We start from the raw sequence: 15,281 nt of genomic DNA, 5'->3' as shown, positions 1-15,281 counted from the left end.
GATGGATGCAGGCCGCGAACTGCGTGTCGTTCTCGCTGGGCTACGCGCTGGAGCTGGAGGGGAAGCTGGCGGCGCGGGTGCGGGAGGCGGGCTCGCTGCAGCGGGAGCTGGCGGAGGCGAAGGCCGAGCTCGCCGCGGCCAGGGAGGCGAGCGCGGCGGAGGCGAGGAGCGCCAGGGAGGCGGCGGTGGAGTACCTGGGGTCTACGGAGCACGTGCTCCAGCTGGCGGAGCACGCGCTGGCTGGGTACGAGCGTGGCATGGAGCACATGAAGCGCGCCGCGCTGCGCCGCTACCCGCACCTCGACCCGGAGCAGCTCGTCGTGCCGCCGGACGGCGGCGGGCTGCTGTAGCGTCTTGACGTCGGATGGAGGCCGAGCCGCCGGCGGGAAACAACTCTCTTTTGTGGGGTGCTCAACATGGTTATTGCCGGAAGATTTTTTTGTCATGCCGGTCGCCAATCCGCGATCATGCGCGCTTGGTTAGATCAGATGGACCTTATTCATCTAGGGGGGATGGGAAAAACGTTGCATCAGAGATCGGACTCTATTTTGGCCTATCTAGTGGCACTCCTTTCGTATAGGACATAACCTTGTTTGAATGTCTGCCCCCAGAGTGGCTGTGTTCCGGTCATCATCGTCTTCCTTATTGCATCATATTACTAAATACCGGGTTACGGAACCATAATCCCCTCTCTCAGATCTCATTCTTCTATCGCAGGCCCTCTCCGGATTCCTCCCCTCAAATAGCATTAGCGGATGACGATTGGATCCCGGACGGTATACATCCTCGCTGATGAGAACACAAGTCCCTGATGATATTGGGTGACATTTCAACATTTACATCTTTTTTACATACAAATGACAGTACAATAACCACTGCACTTTTAGCAAGCATGAACGAAACAATAAAAAATGACAATACAATTAGCAATGGAACATAAGAAACTACGAGTGAAGGAAATGAGAACGGTGAAGGAAAATGAAGGAGCATGTAAAGTTGCTACTGATAAAGAAGATACTGATCTGAAACCTTATAAAACCAACCAATTACAAAGCGCTGTATGTTTGATTTAGTTTTCGTTTCCCTCTTCTGCTTACTATTATTATGGAAAGCTATACTCCCACATAAATCATATCTAAATGGCATCCAGTGTGATCTTTTGCCAGCTTAGATCAGCAAATAAATACTAGGATTCACCCTGATAAAGCAAATTACTAAACAGTAGTAGACGATAACAACTAGTCCATAGATCACATATATAATTTGGGCAATAGCAGGGTGGAGGGTTCAGACATGGATAATGTGTACTGAAACAATTTCATCATTCCTTATTATACAGATGGTCAGTGCTGGTCTCATAGTGACCACTCTCATATACTCCTCCGTCCCATAAAACAAGTCATCCTAAAAATTTTAAGACAAACTAACAAGAAGGTAAAATGACTATGTTTGCCCCTGTAGATTATCTATATTTGGCACTAATTGATTATTGCATGCATATGCACTTTCTAATTATGGTAGGATGACTTATTTTTTGGGACAAATTTTGAATTCCAGGATGACTAGTATTTTGGGACGGAGAGAGTACATTTTACCCTTGGTTACATTCAGATACAAAATGTCTTATTGCAAGATGAAAGTGGATCAAATCTCAGTTCATATTTCTTGGCAGTACAGTTCCTCACATTAGCTTTTTTTAGCATGAAGTCAAAGATCTCAATATTCAATTGGTACACAGAACTCAACAGAAATGCAATGAACTGCACATAAATTTCCTGTATCTCTATACTATAAGGATCCATGAAAATTGGAATTTTTCTCATCAAGACTAGCCCCCATACTCACCTCACAACACATCACTTTTGGGCCCACCTGGAAGCAAAATTATTCGACCAAAGGCGGAGGCAGACGGATTGGCGAGCGACGCCCCGTGCAATCCCGACGCCGCCTCCCCTCGACTCCCGTTTTCTTTCACCACGCCTCCACATACCCGCCCTTTGTACCCGTTTTATCATTGGTCGTGATCATCGCGGACCCTCAGCACCGTAATCATCGGGAGTTTCCCGTTTTCCCCCGCGGCGCGGCGCGTGGACGCGCGGTGCGCTCGCGAGTTTACCTGCGTCGTAATCATCGGGAGTTTCCCGTTCTCCCCCGCGGCGCGGCGCGCGGACGCACGGTGCCCACGATCACCTGGATTTTCGCCTTGGCGGTGAGCGAGCCCGAGACGTCCAGGCCGCCTTGGCGGTGACCTAGGCCGCGGTTGCTGCGTTCGAGGCCGCCTTGGCGGTGACCTAGCCCGCCACGCCCAGGCCTCCAGGTCGCCTTGGCGGTGACCGAGCCCGCGACGCCCAGGCCGCGGTGGCGGCGTCCAGGCGTCCTCTACGACCTCCCGTCCGCGCCTCTTGATCCACTCGCGGCCCACGCCGGGGCCCTTCTCTTACGGCGGGGACCCAGGCACGTTCCTTCAGGTCTTCGTCTGGAACGGGACGCGCCCGGTGTGGCGCGGCACCCCATGGACGAACTCCAGCGACATCTTCTACATGGCGGTCGTCAACACCGAGGACGACATGTACCTGACCTACGGCGGCCTCGCGGGCGGCGCCGCGCACAACAGGTACGTGCTGACACACTCCGGCGAGTTCCTGCTCCAGAGCTGGAATAGCACGTCGGCGGCGTGGATGGATCTCCGCCGGTGGGCAAGCTGGGCGTGCAACCGCTACGGCCACTGCGGCCCTTACGGTTACTGCGACAACACGGTGGCCGCGCCGACGTGCAGATGCCTCGACGGCTTCGAGCCGGCAGACCCAGAGGAGTGGAGCGGCGGCAGCTTCTCTCGAGGTTGCCGGCTAACGGTCGCGCTCCAGTGCGGCGATGGCTTCTTGGCCTTGCCGGGGATGAAGTCGCCGGATAAGTTCGTGCTGTGCTCGTCGGGAACACGAGCTTCGAGGAGTGCGGCAGGGTGTGCGCCAGAAACTGCTCTTGCGTGGCGTACGCTTATGCCAATCTGAGCAGCAGCGGATCATCCAAGGGGGACGTGACGCGGTGCCTGGTGCGGACGCAGGAGTTGGACACGGAGAAGATAGGGGATGATGGTATGGTTGGCAGCGACACCCGACACGCTCTACCTCCGGATTGCTGGCCTGGATGCTGCTGGTGTGCTGCAAATTTTTTCTGTCCGCCTGAATCTACTCAGTAAACTTTTGATCGTTGGTTGTTTGTGCTACAGAGATCCAATTAGATAAGGAACAGAGATCCAATTAGATAAGGTGAGGGGTACAATGCGAAGTTCCAATGCCTAGAAAAGAAAAAAAATTGAAATTCACGAAATCTTGAAAAGAGCCGAAATTTCCCGTTTCAAAAAAAAATCGTATGCTTGATATTATATTTTGAAATACTTGCGAATTTAATGTCAAAATGAGTTGCTGTATGTCAAATATCGAAATTTCTCCTCCCACACGCCCGCCACCTTCTCGGCGCTCCTCGTCCGCCTCGCGCGCTCGCGGCTCCCGGGCGCCGCCGCGCCGCCTCCGCACCCTGCAGTTTCCTGGAGCCGCAACTCCTGCCGCTCGCCTGCCTCCTCACGCCCGACCACGCGCTCGCGCTGCTCCGCCTCCTGCCCTGCTCCTCCGGCTCCGCTCCGCGCATCCCAATCCCTGCTCCTCCGACTCCTGGCCATGGGGGGCTTCCAGGCACCAGATCCGGCCGCCGCGGACCCAGATACAGTGGCACGGGCGCACAGCCAGGCAGCTTGGTGCGCCAGCCCCCACCATGGGCACGGCAGCCATGGGCGTGCGACACGGGGAGCGGGCGACGAGCAAGCAGCCAGTCCATTCCCGTGCTAGATGCAAGGGGCGCCCTAGCTCCCTAGCCGGTAGCGACGCGGCAATGCTCCCCTTTCAGGCCTCCGATCATAAGGTAGCAGCTACTGCAGGTCCATCTATCCTCTTCCCTATCATCTAATGGATGGAAATCTTCTGCCCCTCTTACTATTTTCTTGCCAATGGATGCAATTCTCATGATATCCAGGGTTGTCTCTCTCATTTTTCTTCCTCAAATGTGCACGGAACCCTTTCTCCTGGGTCTCATTTTTTTTCTTGCTTGCTGTACAGATTCCAACACTTCACCCTGCTCAATCCATCAGGTGCAGGTTTAGTATGAAGTTCGATGACCTGTGTTAGTCTAATTCTCGCAGCATGAATAGATCATTTTTGTCTGATGCACACTGCTATATTTACACTCTTGCGAACTATTTGATTTGAATTGAAAATAGAACCTACAAGTAATTTCATTTAGGTAGTTACATAGGTGGTAATTTCGCAAGTGCAATGTTTTCATTTTTTGATACGTGCCGATTTTGCTTGGTCTGGTTGTCGGTCAAGCTATATGACACTTGGGCTCTTTATTTTCATCAGGTAGCTAAATTGTTTGCTCTGAATATACACAGACAGATGTATAGTGTGCAATTTCTGTTAATACCACTGTTTGGGCCCTTTACTTTGATCTGTAATTTTTTCCCACCTATATACTTGCATCATGACACTTAACTCTTGTCTATGCCTTCCAATTTTCTTTTCAGCAAAGCTGTTGGAACAGATTGGTGAGGATTGAGGGCACGCACCAGCCTGCGAGTGGCCAGCGACGGCCATGGCTGACCTTGGGAATTCCAACGCAATTTAAGCTCGCTTCTTCCCGGTACCACACTTGAGCACCACCTCCCCAAATCCCCCTCTCCCATTCTCGCTGCTGACACCTCTCACTTCCGTCTTCTTCAGTGAGTAGTGAATGGCGGTTGTGATTCTACATATACGTTTTCCTCCTGTGCTTCCTGCACTCCTTATGGTTCAAGTGCATACACTTTGGCAGCAGCTTGCAAAGTGTTCGACAGAATGCTCATGAGGAGGTCAACATGAAGATAGTAGTTGTTTCATCTGCCCGTAGTGCTCTAACCACATCAACAACAGGCCTACCTGCCTGGTTAGAATTTTCCCTCTACTTTGACTGGTTGGTTTGATCTATACGATTTACAACTTTAATACTTTATTGGTTATGCTCCACTACTTCCACTTGACTGAAGTTAATAAATGAGAACTAATTTGTATTGTCACATGTTCATTCATCTAGGGCACAAAATTCTTTTCTACTTCACCTCCTATTGACCTCTGTGCTTTAGTTTCCTTTTCCCTTTGGGTGGACAGAAGATTGACCCAGTGTGGAGTGGTCTGATTTGGGCGAGGAGCAATTCGACGGGAACAGGACTGGCAGCCTAGCAAGCCAGTAGCTCAATGCTTGCATCCTGCAGTGTAGGCACAGAAGCATTCCTCACAACTGAACAACAACATCAACCAGGTTTGCATAATATTCAGATTTCTGACACATGCTTACACAACGTTTTGTTACTGCATTTAGACAGCTCAATATGTCATGAGATTTATGTATTTTAGCTACTCACCGTATATCCTTATATTTGCATCAAAGGGGAAAGAAAAGGAATTTTTTTTGTTCTTTATCTTATACGGTCCTTCAACCTTCCAAAGAACTTCAATTTCTCTTTCTGCTTTATTTTGTGCACTGCCCGTGTTCTTCATCTTTATTGCTTAGTAGATCAAAATGACAAAGACTCTAGAATCAAGTTATTTCCACCATTTGTACCATAAACGTGCTATGCCTTGCAACATCATTAAATCCATTTGCTTTGCAATGCATCAATCACAGCAAAACAAAATGCCTAGGCGATAGATAAATGATCCTTCCAGAAACATTGGTTCCGAGCCTTAAAAAAACAGCAAGCTTGATACTAATAGTGTTGGCTTTACCAAGTTGTAAGTAAGAGACTGTTTAAAATTCTAAAATGGCTAGATCCCCCTTTTAATATTTTAAAAATTACATGTCAAATATTTTTAAATGGAAAAATAGGCAATGTCGTACTTGAACTTTTGCTCTTGGGTCAAGTTGGTCCCTGAACTCTTAGAAAGGCCAATTTGGTCCTCAAACTCTTGCCGGAGGGTTCAATCTCATCCTCCATCCGAGCTGGACATCCACGTTGGCAGGCCAACTCAGCACCCTGCCAGCTCAGGGTTCAGGCTCCTGTTGAAATGACCAATCTACCCCGTGTTCGTTTGGACAGACCACATCGAGCTCTCTCCAGTCGCCGCCGCTTGCAGCACTCACCGCCCCCTCCCAGCCCGCCAGCTCGCCATCCTCAGCCAGCGCGCCGCCCCTGACCAGCCTCCTCCCAGCCAGCTGGCTCGCCGTCCCCTCCCAGCATGCGCCACCCCTGACCAGTCTCCTCGCAGCTCACCGCCCCCTCCCATCGAGCTCTCTGGTCGGCCCCCATGGCTGGTCGCCGCCCCCTCCCAGCAACCTTCTCCTAGGTTGTTTGGATTGGAGGGGATTCAGCATCTTGTAATCGGAGCCTGAAATATTTGTGTCAGCATCTGCTACTTTGGACCTGAAATATTGTGTCAATTTCGTGCCTGTGTATCTCTACTTTTTCAGCTAAAATGCATGTGTATCTATACTTTGCACCTAAAACATTGTCAGCTATGGGGAGCGGGAGCGGCCTGGCAATGGAGAGGCTAGATGCGGTTCTCTGTCCAAACGAGCACGGGGTAGATTGGCCATTTCAACAGGAGCCTGAATCCTAAGCTGGCAGGGTGCTAAGTTCGCCTGCCAACATGGATGTCCATCCGAGCTGGAGGATGAGATTGAACCCTCGAGCAAGAGTTTGAGGACCAAATTGGCCTTTCTAAGAGTTCAGGGAGCAATTTGTCCCAAGAGCAAAAGTTCAAGGACAACATTGCCTATTTTACCTTTTTAAATCACTGAAATCTTTATAACAGATTTCTAATGGTTCGAAATTGGTGTGCAGCACATGTCTGATTGAAGCTACATAGATCCTCAGTGGCTAAAAGGTTAAGGATGCCTTAAGGTAAATTATTTTTCATGGTTGAAGAATTCAGATGATATCTGTTTACATAGTAAGTTGCTCCCTTTTAAATACAATGTGGACTTTTTCATCATTTATGCTGTGCAAAGATGGAACAGAAATAATGAATGTATCTGCACCCATTTTCTATGTTAGATCCATAATCCACACTGAATAAGGATGCTTTGCTCTTCTACCAACTTTAGCTTTTTCACATTCTTCTATGTCTTACATATTTTCTATGATGTAATTTGGTTGGATATAATTGTAACTTGGTTGGATTGAACTGCAAATTAGTTAAACATCTAAAAGTGCGTTTATTTTTTTGCTTAGTATATTATTTTTCTTGCCGGTTGATTACTGGTTGCCCTTATTTATTTGCTTTAGTGATGGATGAGGTCACAAGGGATATACAAGGTGAGATCCCTTGGTGTATGCTCTTTGCTGATGATGTGGTGCTAGTTGACGAGAGTATGGCAGTGGTTAATAGAAAGTTAGAGCTGTGGAGACGCACGTTAGAGTTGAAAGGGTTCAGACTTAGTAGGACCAAGACTGAGTATATGATGTGCGATTTCAGCGCGACTAGGCATGAGGGGGAGACGTTAGTCTAGATGGGCAAGTGGTGGTCTAGAAGGATACTTTTCGGTATTTATGATCGGTGCTACAAAATGATGGTGACATTGATGAAGATGTTAGGCATATAATTTCAGCTGGCTGGTTGAAATGGCGGCAAGCTTCTGGCATCCTTTGTGACAAGAGGGTGCCACAAAAGCTAAAAGACAAATTCTATAGGACATCAATTCGTCCGGCGATGTTATACGGTGCTGAATGTTGGCCTACAAAAAGTCGACATGTCCAGCAACTGAGTAGCAGAGATGCGGATGTTGCGGTGGTTTTGCGGGCACACAAGGAGGGATAAAGTCCGGAACGAAGTTATTCGGGATAGGGTCGGGCTGACACCAATTGAGGAGAAACTTACCCAGCATCGGCTGAGATGGTTTGGACATGTCCAACGAAGGCCTCCTGAGGTGCCGGTGCGTAATGGGGTTCTTGAGCGGGTCGATAATGTAAAGAGGGGTAGAGGTAGACCTAAACTGACGTGGGATGAGTCGATTAAGAGAGACCTTAAGGATTGGAATATCTCTAAAGAGAGAGTTTTGGATAGGAGCGCTTGGAGATTAGCTATCAATGTGCCTGAACTTTGAACTTATTTCTTTCGGGTTTCATCTCTAGCCTACCCCAACTTACTTGGGAAAAAATGCTATGTTGTTGTTGTTGTTGTTGGTTGAAATGGCGGCAAGCTTCTGATATCCTTTGTGACAAGAGGGTGCCACAAAAGCTAAAAGACAAATTCTATAGGACAGCAATTCGTCCGGCGATGTTATACAGTGCTGAATGTTGGCCTACAAAAAGGCGACATGTCCAGCAACTGAGTGTAGCAGAGATGCGGATGTTGCGGTGGTTTTGCGGGCACACAAGGAGGGATAGAGTCCGGAACGAAGTTATTTGGGATAGGGTCGGGGTGGCACCAATTGAGGAGAAACTTATCCAGCATCGGCTGAGATGGTTTAGACATGTCCAACGAAGGCCTCCTGAGGTGGCAGTGCATAATGGGGTTCTTGAGCGGGTCGATAATGTAAAGAGGGGTAGATGTAGACCTAAACTGACGTGGGATGAGTCGGTTAAGAGAGACATTAAGGATTGGAATATCTCTAAAGAGATAGCTTTGGATAGGAGCGCTTGGAGACTATCTATCAATGTGTCTGAACCTTGAACTTATTTCTTTCAGGTTTCATCTCCAGCCTATCACAACTTACTTGGGAAAAAAAGCTATGTTGTTGTTGTTGGTTGATTACTGGTTCCATCTCATTGGTGTACAGTTTTTGCTCAGTATACATTTCAGAAATGCTGAGCTTTGCTTGTTACATGCAACTTGATTAGGTCGAGAATTTTTTCAAATGGAGACATGAAGTGGAGTACATGTATGATTCTTTGATTCAAACACTAAGACGAAGCTGTCAAAGACTACATACCTGTGCCCTTGAGTAGCATATTTCCTCTGCATGTAAGTTGCTTTTTCCCATATTTGCAGATGTTCATGTGCAGGAGAAAAAATAAATAGCAATTGTGTCATGCTTAACATGTTGGCTAATTACATGAATCAAAAATTTTCTTGACTGATGAGTATGGCAAATACTGGAAAAACGTTGCATGTGAAGCATTTTCCTTTTGATAACTATCGCATGAGAAATGCTCCATCATCTGTTTTTTTTTCATGTACCTGCAGTATGAAAGAATGTACTTCTATATCTAAAGTTCTGTAATAAATATAAGTAATATATTTGTATGTGTTACAATATATTGTAAAAGTGTAATATATAAGTTTGAAATGGCTGCCTCCAATGTCCTACACCTTCATTGTAAAGTTTGAAATTAATGCCGTGCCTGAAGGGAAGGTTCTCCTTGGTTCAGTGAGTGATAATGCAATGGGATTATGGGAAATGGAATCAGATAATAGTGTAATGGAAGCTACCAGGGATGCTTAGTTGCCAGTAGGGGTGGTAATGGCCCAACAAGGCTCTTAATTTTTTTAGCTCAAAATTGTATAAGATTAGAGCCCGGCCCTTAGATTTTCTAGTTCAAAATATTGGACCCTTTACCACCCATAGTTGCCAGCTTTAATTTATTTGGAAATGGTTACAGACAGTAGGAAACAACATTTTTGCAAACCAAACAGCTCGAAATTAAAGATGTAAGGAGTTTGCCGTGCTAGCTTTATCAAATTATTAAACACATGTAGTAGTATCCGAACTTCATCATTCCCGTACAACTTTATTCTGCACCAAACCATATATAAGAGGCCGGGCGCTAATTACAATGTTCTAGTGCCATTACATTGTAGTACATAGTTTGGACTCCCCTTCAAGGGGTCTGCATCAATACAAACAATACGATACAATAATGTAACATATTATTATTCTTCGGAATCCTCATCAGAAGAAGAATCTTCGTGCTCATCATCTTCTTCTTTGGCATATCCACGTTCGTGATCTTCTGGTTTCTCATGTTGCGGGGGACACTGGGGGTACCAAGAGCACACGGGGGGGCACGATGGGTTGTAGCATGGAGGGCACACAGGGGGGTATGATGGGTGGTAGTACGGAGGGCACACGGGACACGGACTGCACGGAGGCCACGCCTTGGGCGGAGGGCAAGGAAGCGGCGGCGGCGGCGGCGGCGCCATCTTCGGCGGAGGCGGCGGCGCCGGCCCCTCCTTCGGCGGCGGCTGCGGCGGCCGCCGCGCCGCGGCGGTGAGCCGGGAGGGGCCTCAGTCTTGCTCAGCTCTCCTAGGATGATGTAGATGCTGCTTGTTTCTCCTATGCAAAACGGGCCAGCATGTTGGATAAGCATCCACAGCACGGTGGTGAGGTCGCCACTGGCGCTGAGCTGCGTGGCATGGGCCTCCCTGCTGCACCGGACGGCCGCGTAGACCAGCTTATCCACCCACACATTGAAGATGAACTCCAGCATATCATCATCTAGTCTCGGCTCAGGCAGATCAGGTCCTTTCTTGTCGCCTGATAGGGCAAAATAAAGCTCTACTGCATGCGCGAGAAGTCGCGTACCTTCGATGCCTTTAATTTGAATAAAATCTTCCTCCTTCACATGCTCCGGCGGCGTCTCCCTAGTCACGTGTCGCAGGAACATGGCTAACTTTTCTTTGTTTTCCATCATAAATCCTTCACCGGGTAGGAACCTTTTAGAACGCTTGTCCCTTTCAGTCTTAACCCATACTTCATCCCTCAATGTTTTGCGGGTTACCTGCAGCTGGCTGTGGAGGACAAGGCCAGGTAGCATTTGTCGACGGACAGCCACAAGGAACATCATGTATTCCGTCAATACCTCAATTGCCCACGCATGTGGTGTAGTACTTCCTCTCCGTCTGATGTGCGGGAGGAGCATGCACGTGGCGATGTGCCACAAGAGGACGTCCTCCTCGAATTCCGTGCCGAACATAGGACGCCTCTCGTCCTCGTCCCACGGCGGCGCGGTCGCCTCAGCACCCTCGTCCCACGGCGTCCTAATTTTCAATCCATTCGATTCGATATTGGCTTTGATATTTTTTCTGACTTGTTCATGTGCACTGAGGAAGGCCTTCTGGCCCCAGTGTGTCCTGATGTCCTCCCTGCTGTACATCTTCTTGTACTCGTCCTCGTCCTTGTTCTTGTTCTTGTCAGCATCCTTTTTTAGTTTTTGCTTATCAATGGCCTCCTGCAATATTTTCGTCACTCGCTCGAACAGCAATCTCTTTACGCATTTAGGAAGCTTATGCAGATACCGCATCTCCTTGGGTTTGTCGTCTCCAGCCTTGGACACCGGCCACCACTCTGGACGAAACGGGCCGCGAGCTCCACTGCACTCGTGCAGCAAGTTGTACCGGCCGATGGTGCCCGACCACAGCCTGTGGCTGACCGGGTCGCGGCCGAATAGCCGCAACGGGTCCAGGCGGACGACCATGCGGTGGAGCCTGCACCACCACCGTCTCGTTCCGGCCCCGCCGGCGAGCTCCCGTAGGTAGGCGTACGCCCATGTGGACCCGAGGGCCCTCAGCAGCCACGCGACATCCATGAGGAAAGTGACGGTCAGCAGGGCGTAGGTGATCCCGACAAAGGATCCCCAGACCACCCGGCGGCAGCCATTATCATCAGGATGGAGCAGCCAGGAGCTGAAGAGGAACGCGGCGGCGGCAGTGGAGAGCGGCGACAGCAAGCGGATGAGGTAGTAGCGCCAGGTCCAGCTGTGCGCCAGGATCGCCTTGGTGTAGAGGAACTCGTAGATGAGGGAGAGCTCCATCTCGGCCACCTGGCACCTGCTCTCCCAGTCCCACTCCGGCGAGGTCAGCATCGCCTCGCTGGCTTGTTGCCTTTTTGAATCAGGATCGACGGAAGAATCGACCAGGGCATGGCGCCAGACGGGGAACAGGTCCTGAGCGAGGAGCAGCGCCTCTCGGTCGCTGAGCGACCGCCCCGGCCTCTTTATCTCCTTCTCGATTCTGAATTTCAAATATGCCATCTTAGCGTCGTCCTTGCTGCTGCTGCTTGACCGCGAGGCGTTCCCAGCCTCGATCCTTCTGCATTTCGGTGAATAATCCATCTTGTCGTCGTCCTTGCTGCTGCCGCCGCTTGACGAGGCCTCCTCCTGCATCTTGTCCAAGTTGGCTTTGTTTTGCGCCATCGCCCTCTCCACATACCTAGGGGTGGTAAAGGACTGTCAAATTTGATCTAGATAATTTAAGAGCCTTGCTTTAAAAGAACCCAACTCTAATTTTATATATTTTTGAGTTAAAAAATTTAAGCACTAAGTTGGAATGTGAAGTGACTACTAGAGTAGAGTTACGCCCATTACCACCCTACACGTACCTGACACTGCCGGCCAAGATCATGAGGACGTACGCTGCGAGCAGCAGACCCCAGCTGCGGGCGCCGCGATGCGTGTTGTTGTAGATGGTATAACACATCCCCAGAATCTGGAAGACTAACTCAATCCATTTGCGCTTGGAGATCTTGTTGTCCTCCAGAGCGTAGGCAGTCAGGTTGTCCGGGCCGCCCAGGTGCAGGAGGAGGAACAGGCCCCAGAACGCGGCCACCTGTTGCTCCTCCTCCGACGCATCGGTGCCGCTGAGGGACAGGCTACCGATTGCGTTCGTCGAGGCTACCTCGGCGAGCTGGTACGCACCCCAGAGGGAAAACTGAGCCGCCAGGCCTAGGAACCCCCACCACAAGCCGGGGCGTGTCGAGCGCCGCCGTGTCCCGGACACGATGGCGACCACCAGATTTGCCCCTAAGCTCAAGATGACAGTGATCCGGAACCCCCATTCGTTCCACCCCTGCTTCGACTGTGCCAAAATAAAGACCACGACCACTCCGAGCCAGAACATGGTCGACCCACGTACGAGAGCAGGCGGCGCCCCCTTCAATTAAGCTGCCTGCTGCGACCTGCACCCACATCAAACTGCAGCATGAAAGACTTTCACCTTGTTATTCTCTATCTCTATCTCTACTATTTCTAAAGCAATCAATGATTCCATGATTTGTCAATCAGAATTCTAATCGAAATTCAGATAAATTAATCGGAACCATACTCAAGAATGTAAGCCTCCCTATATATTTGTAAACCACCGACCACGTGAAATGTTATTTCTCACCAAGATTATGGGACTATTGCAAATAATTAATGGATGGATAAACTGTTGACATTATGATTGTTGATGGATGCGGATGTTATACCATACGAAACATTCGATATACGTATTCATTTTAGTGTCAACATGTATGGATATCCATATTCGTATTCGATTTTAATATGGATGTTAAGTGGGTAGGTGTACCCATATTCATTTTCTAAGATTTTTCTCTAACTAATTCCACATTATTTGTATTAAAAAAATATGAACATCCGACACTATCCCTATCCACAAAAAAAAATTACATGTAAAACCATCTAAAACATATACCTATGACTAATTAGTAATGTAAATGATATCAACTTTATTATAACAAATAATATGCATCATTTAAATTATTTAAAACTTTTTATATTATGTGACTAATAAAATTATTTTTTTATTATTAATGACATATAAAAGTTTGTTTTAATATGGCTAATCATATTAATTTTAAGTACTTTAAATATTGAAAATTTATGGAAATATTTTTAATATTGTAAATATTTATCTATAACTATTACTTAGTTTTTTATTTTTATATATTTAGTTATTAAAATATTCCTTATATATGTTATTTTATGAGTTGTCGTTATCTATGGGATTATATGATTATATTCTCTACATGTATAGTAATTTTGTTCTACAAAAACTATCGACAGATAAATAGATATATGTTATCGTTAAAATATAGTAGATTCCGAATGCGATTTCGAATTCAAGACATTTGTATGCGGAAGGATATGAACCTCCAGTGAACGACTTAAAAAAGTTTAGAGGCCCAAAATATAATCGAGAGTTGGTGGAACTGAATGACACCCCTTAATAAGTTAAGAGACCGGTCATGCATTCTACTCTTTGAAGAATTCGAAAAAAATATTTTTATTTATTATAGAAGAATATTTTTCTCTCCTGACGCACGTGCTCGTGCTCGTGAGCGTGTAATGCGTAGCATCGCCATTTTCTGTGAGAGCGGGAGAGGGAAAGAAGAGAAAAATTAGGGCTTTGGGGGAGCCGGCCGGCTGATGCTGGTTTCCATCCGGCCAGAGCAACGCGAGCCTTCAGATGCGATCGGACAGCCGCAAACAGCTCATAGCGAAACAGGCCTCTATGGGCCGTTCAGAGGAGTGGGCCGGCCAGGCCGATAGAAAGAGGTAGCCGGCTGGACTAAAACGGCCTAGCACGGGAGGAAGTGCACATGCTGAAACTACCTACGAGTCCAAAATTAAATAGGAAAAGTAAACTAAATTTTCTTTTAATTTGAATACTAGTAGAGATGTACGTGATACCGACACGTATTTAATTTCCTTTCATCAAGCATTCAAGCAACAATGTCATTTATTTTTCTTCCAAAAATAATTTCCTTTTTCTTCCATAAGACAATGATATCAACTTCTTAATGAAAAACATGACCAGACATGGTCGCGAAAAAAAAGACAATGATATCAGTTATTATCATTCCAAAACAAATGATGACGCGAATTATAGGTAACTACATGTACAAAGAAAAGTAAAATATGTGTCAAAGGAAAGCAATATGTGGGTACAAGGAGTGGGTAGATGAAAGTGATTGGTGTAAAAAGTATTAGAATTTTACTGGAAATATTTTTCTTCTATCAATTTTATTGGTCTACACCCTCTTTTGTTAAAATCTTTGGCCTGACAAGTAGGACCTTCGTGATGGGTATGGTGAGTCTAATCTTGATGAGAAAGTATTTCAATTATTTCAATTTTTATATTTTGAAAACTATGGACCACATAGTGGTGGGCCAAATCAATCTTTCCAGCAGTACTCCCTAAACTAAAGCTCCTACTTTCCCAGTAGGGGCTCGCTCTACTTTGTGGGGCTTATTTTTTTTTACCAGCTCCAGCAATGACAACTAAATCTTAGCCTCTGTTTATTTTTCTTTCATTTTCATAAATTCTCTATTTATATTCTTGATTTAGTGCAACAATATTAATCAGCATGACTTCTAGGGATACATCATCAATTCCAAGATAGTTTTAAATTTGCACAGAAGATATTCGCTCTGTTCGGCTGACTGTGGCTGGTGGCTTGTGTTGATTTGCTGTGAGAGAAAAATACTACTAGCTAGCCGGTAGATGGTGACTGGTGGCTGGTGACTGGTGCTG

General features: G+C 47.2%; 3 protein-coding genes across 17 annotated transcripts; 2 read left to right on the top strand and 1 right to left on the bottom strand.

Moving 5' to 3' along the window:
• The first annotated feature begins 2,540 nt into the window (after nucleotides 1–2,540).
• Nucleotides 2,541–3,238, top strand: LOC120701816 (putative inactive G-type lectin S-receptor-like serine/threonine-protein kinase SRK). Its single transcript, XM_039985631.1, has 3 exons — nucleotides 2,541–2,911; nucleotides 3,013–3,097; nucleotides 3,227–3,238. Exons 1-3 carry the CDS (start codon nucleotides 2,541–2,543, stop codon nucleotides 3,236–3,238), a joined length of 468 nt encoding a protein of 155 aa, XP_039841565.1.
• A 198-nt stretch (nucleotides 3,239–3,436) lies between these two features.
• Nucleotides 3,437–9,130, top strand: LOC120702777. 15 transcript variants are annotated; one of them, XR_005686526.1, is made up of 6 exons: nucleotides 3,452–3,915; nucleotides 4,110–4,141; nucleotides 4,577–4,692; nucleotides 4,773–5,346; nucleotides 6,869–6,928; nucleotides 8,867–9,130. XR_005686526.1 is itself a non-coding variant. In XM_039986716.1 (4 exons), exons 1-4 carry the CDS (start codon nucleotides 3,769–3,771, stop codon nucleotides 6,891–6,893), a joined length of 399 nt encoding a protein of 132 aa, XP_039842650.1. In that variant the 5' UTR covers nucleotides 3,437–3,768; the 3' UTR covers nucleotides 6,894–7,402. The 15 variants fall into 15 exon arrangements, 1 of the variants encoding a protein (XP_039842650.1); XR_005686536.1 differs by lacking the exon at nucleotides 3,452–3,915 and having other exon boundaries at nucleotides 4,057–4,141; nucleotides 4,867–4,974; nucleotides 5,196–5,346; XR_005686534.1 differs by lacking the exon at nucleotides 3,452–3,915 and having other exon boundaries at nucleotides 4,057–4,141; nucleotides 4,867–4,974; nucleotides 5,171–5,346.
• Nucleotides 9,131–9,816: 686 nt separating this feature from the next.
• On the bottom strand, nucleotides 9,817–12,894 carry LOC120701815. The gene is made up of 3 exons (XM_039985630.1): nucleotides 12,346–12,894; nucleotides 10,230–12,176; nucleotides 9,817–9,856 (listed from the first exon to the last, which is right to left on the bottom strand). The coding sequence occupies exons 1-3, from the start codon at nucleotides 12,861–12,863 to the stop codon at nucleotides 9,817–9,819; spliced, it is 2,505 nt and encodes an 834-aa protein (XP_039841564.1). The 5' UTR covers nucleotides 12,864–12,894.
• Nucleotides 12,895–15,281: the final 2,387 nt, after the last annotated feature.

The sequence above is a fragment of the Panicum virgatum genome, chromosome 4K (genome assembly GCF_016808335.1).
Source record: "Panicum virgatum strain AP13 chromosome 4K, P.virgatum_v5, whole genome shotgun sequence".
NCBI classification, from domain to species: domain Eukaryota; kingdom Viridiplantae; phylum Streptophyta; class Magnoliopsida; order Poales; family Poaceae; genus Panicum; species Panicum virgatum.
Note: the sequence above shows the minus strand (reverse complement) of the source record. Positions and strands in the feature narration are given on the sequence as shown.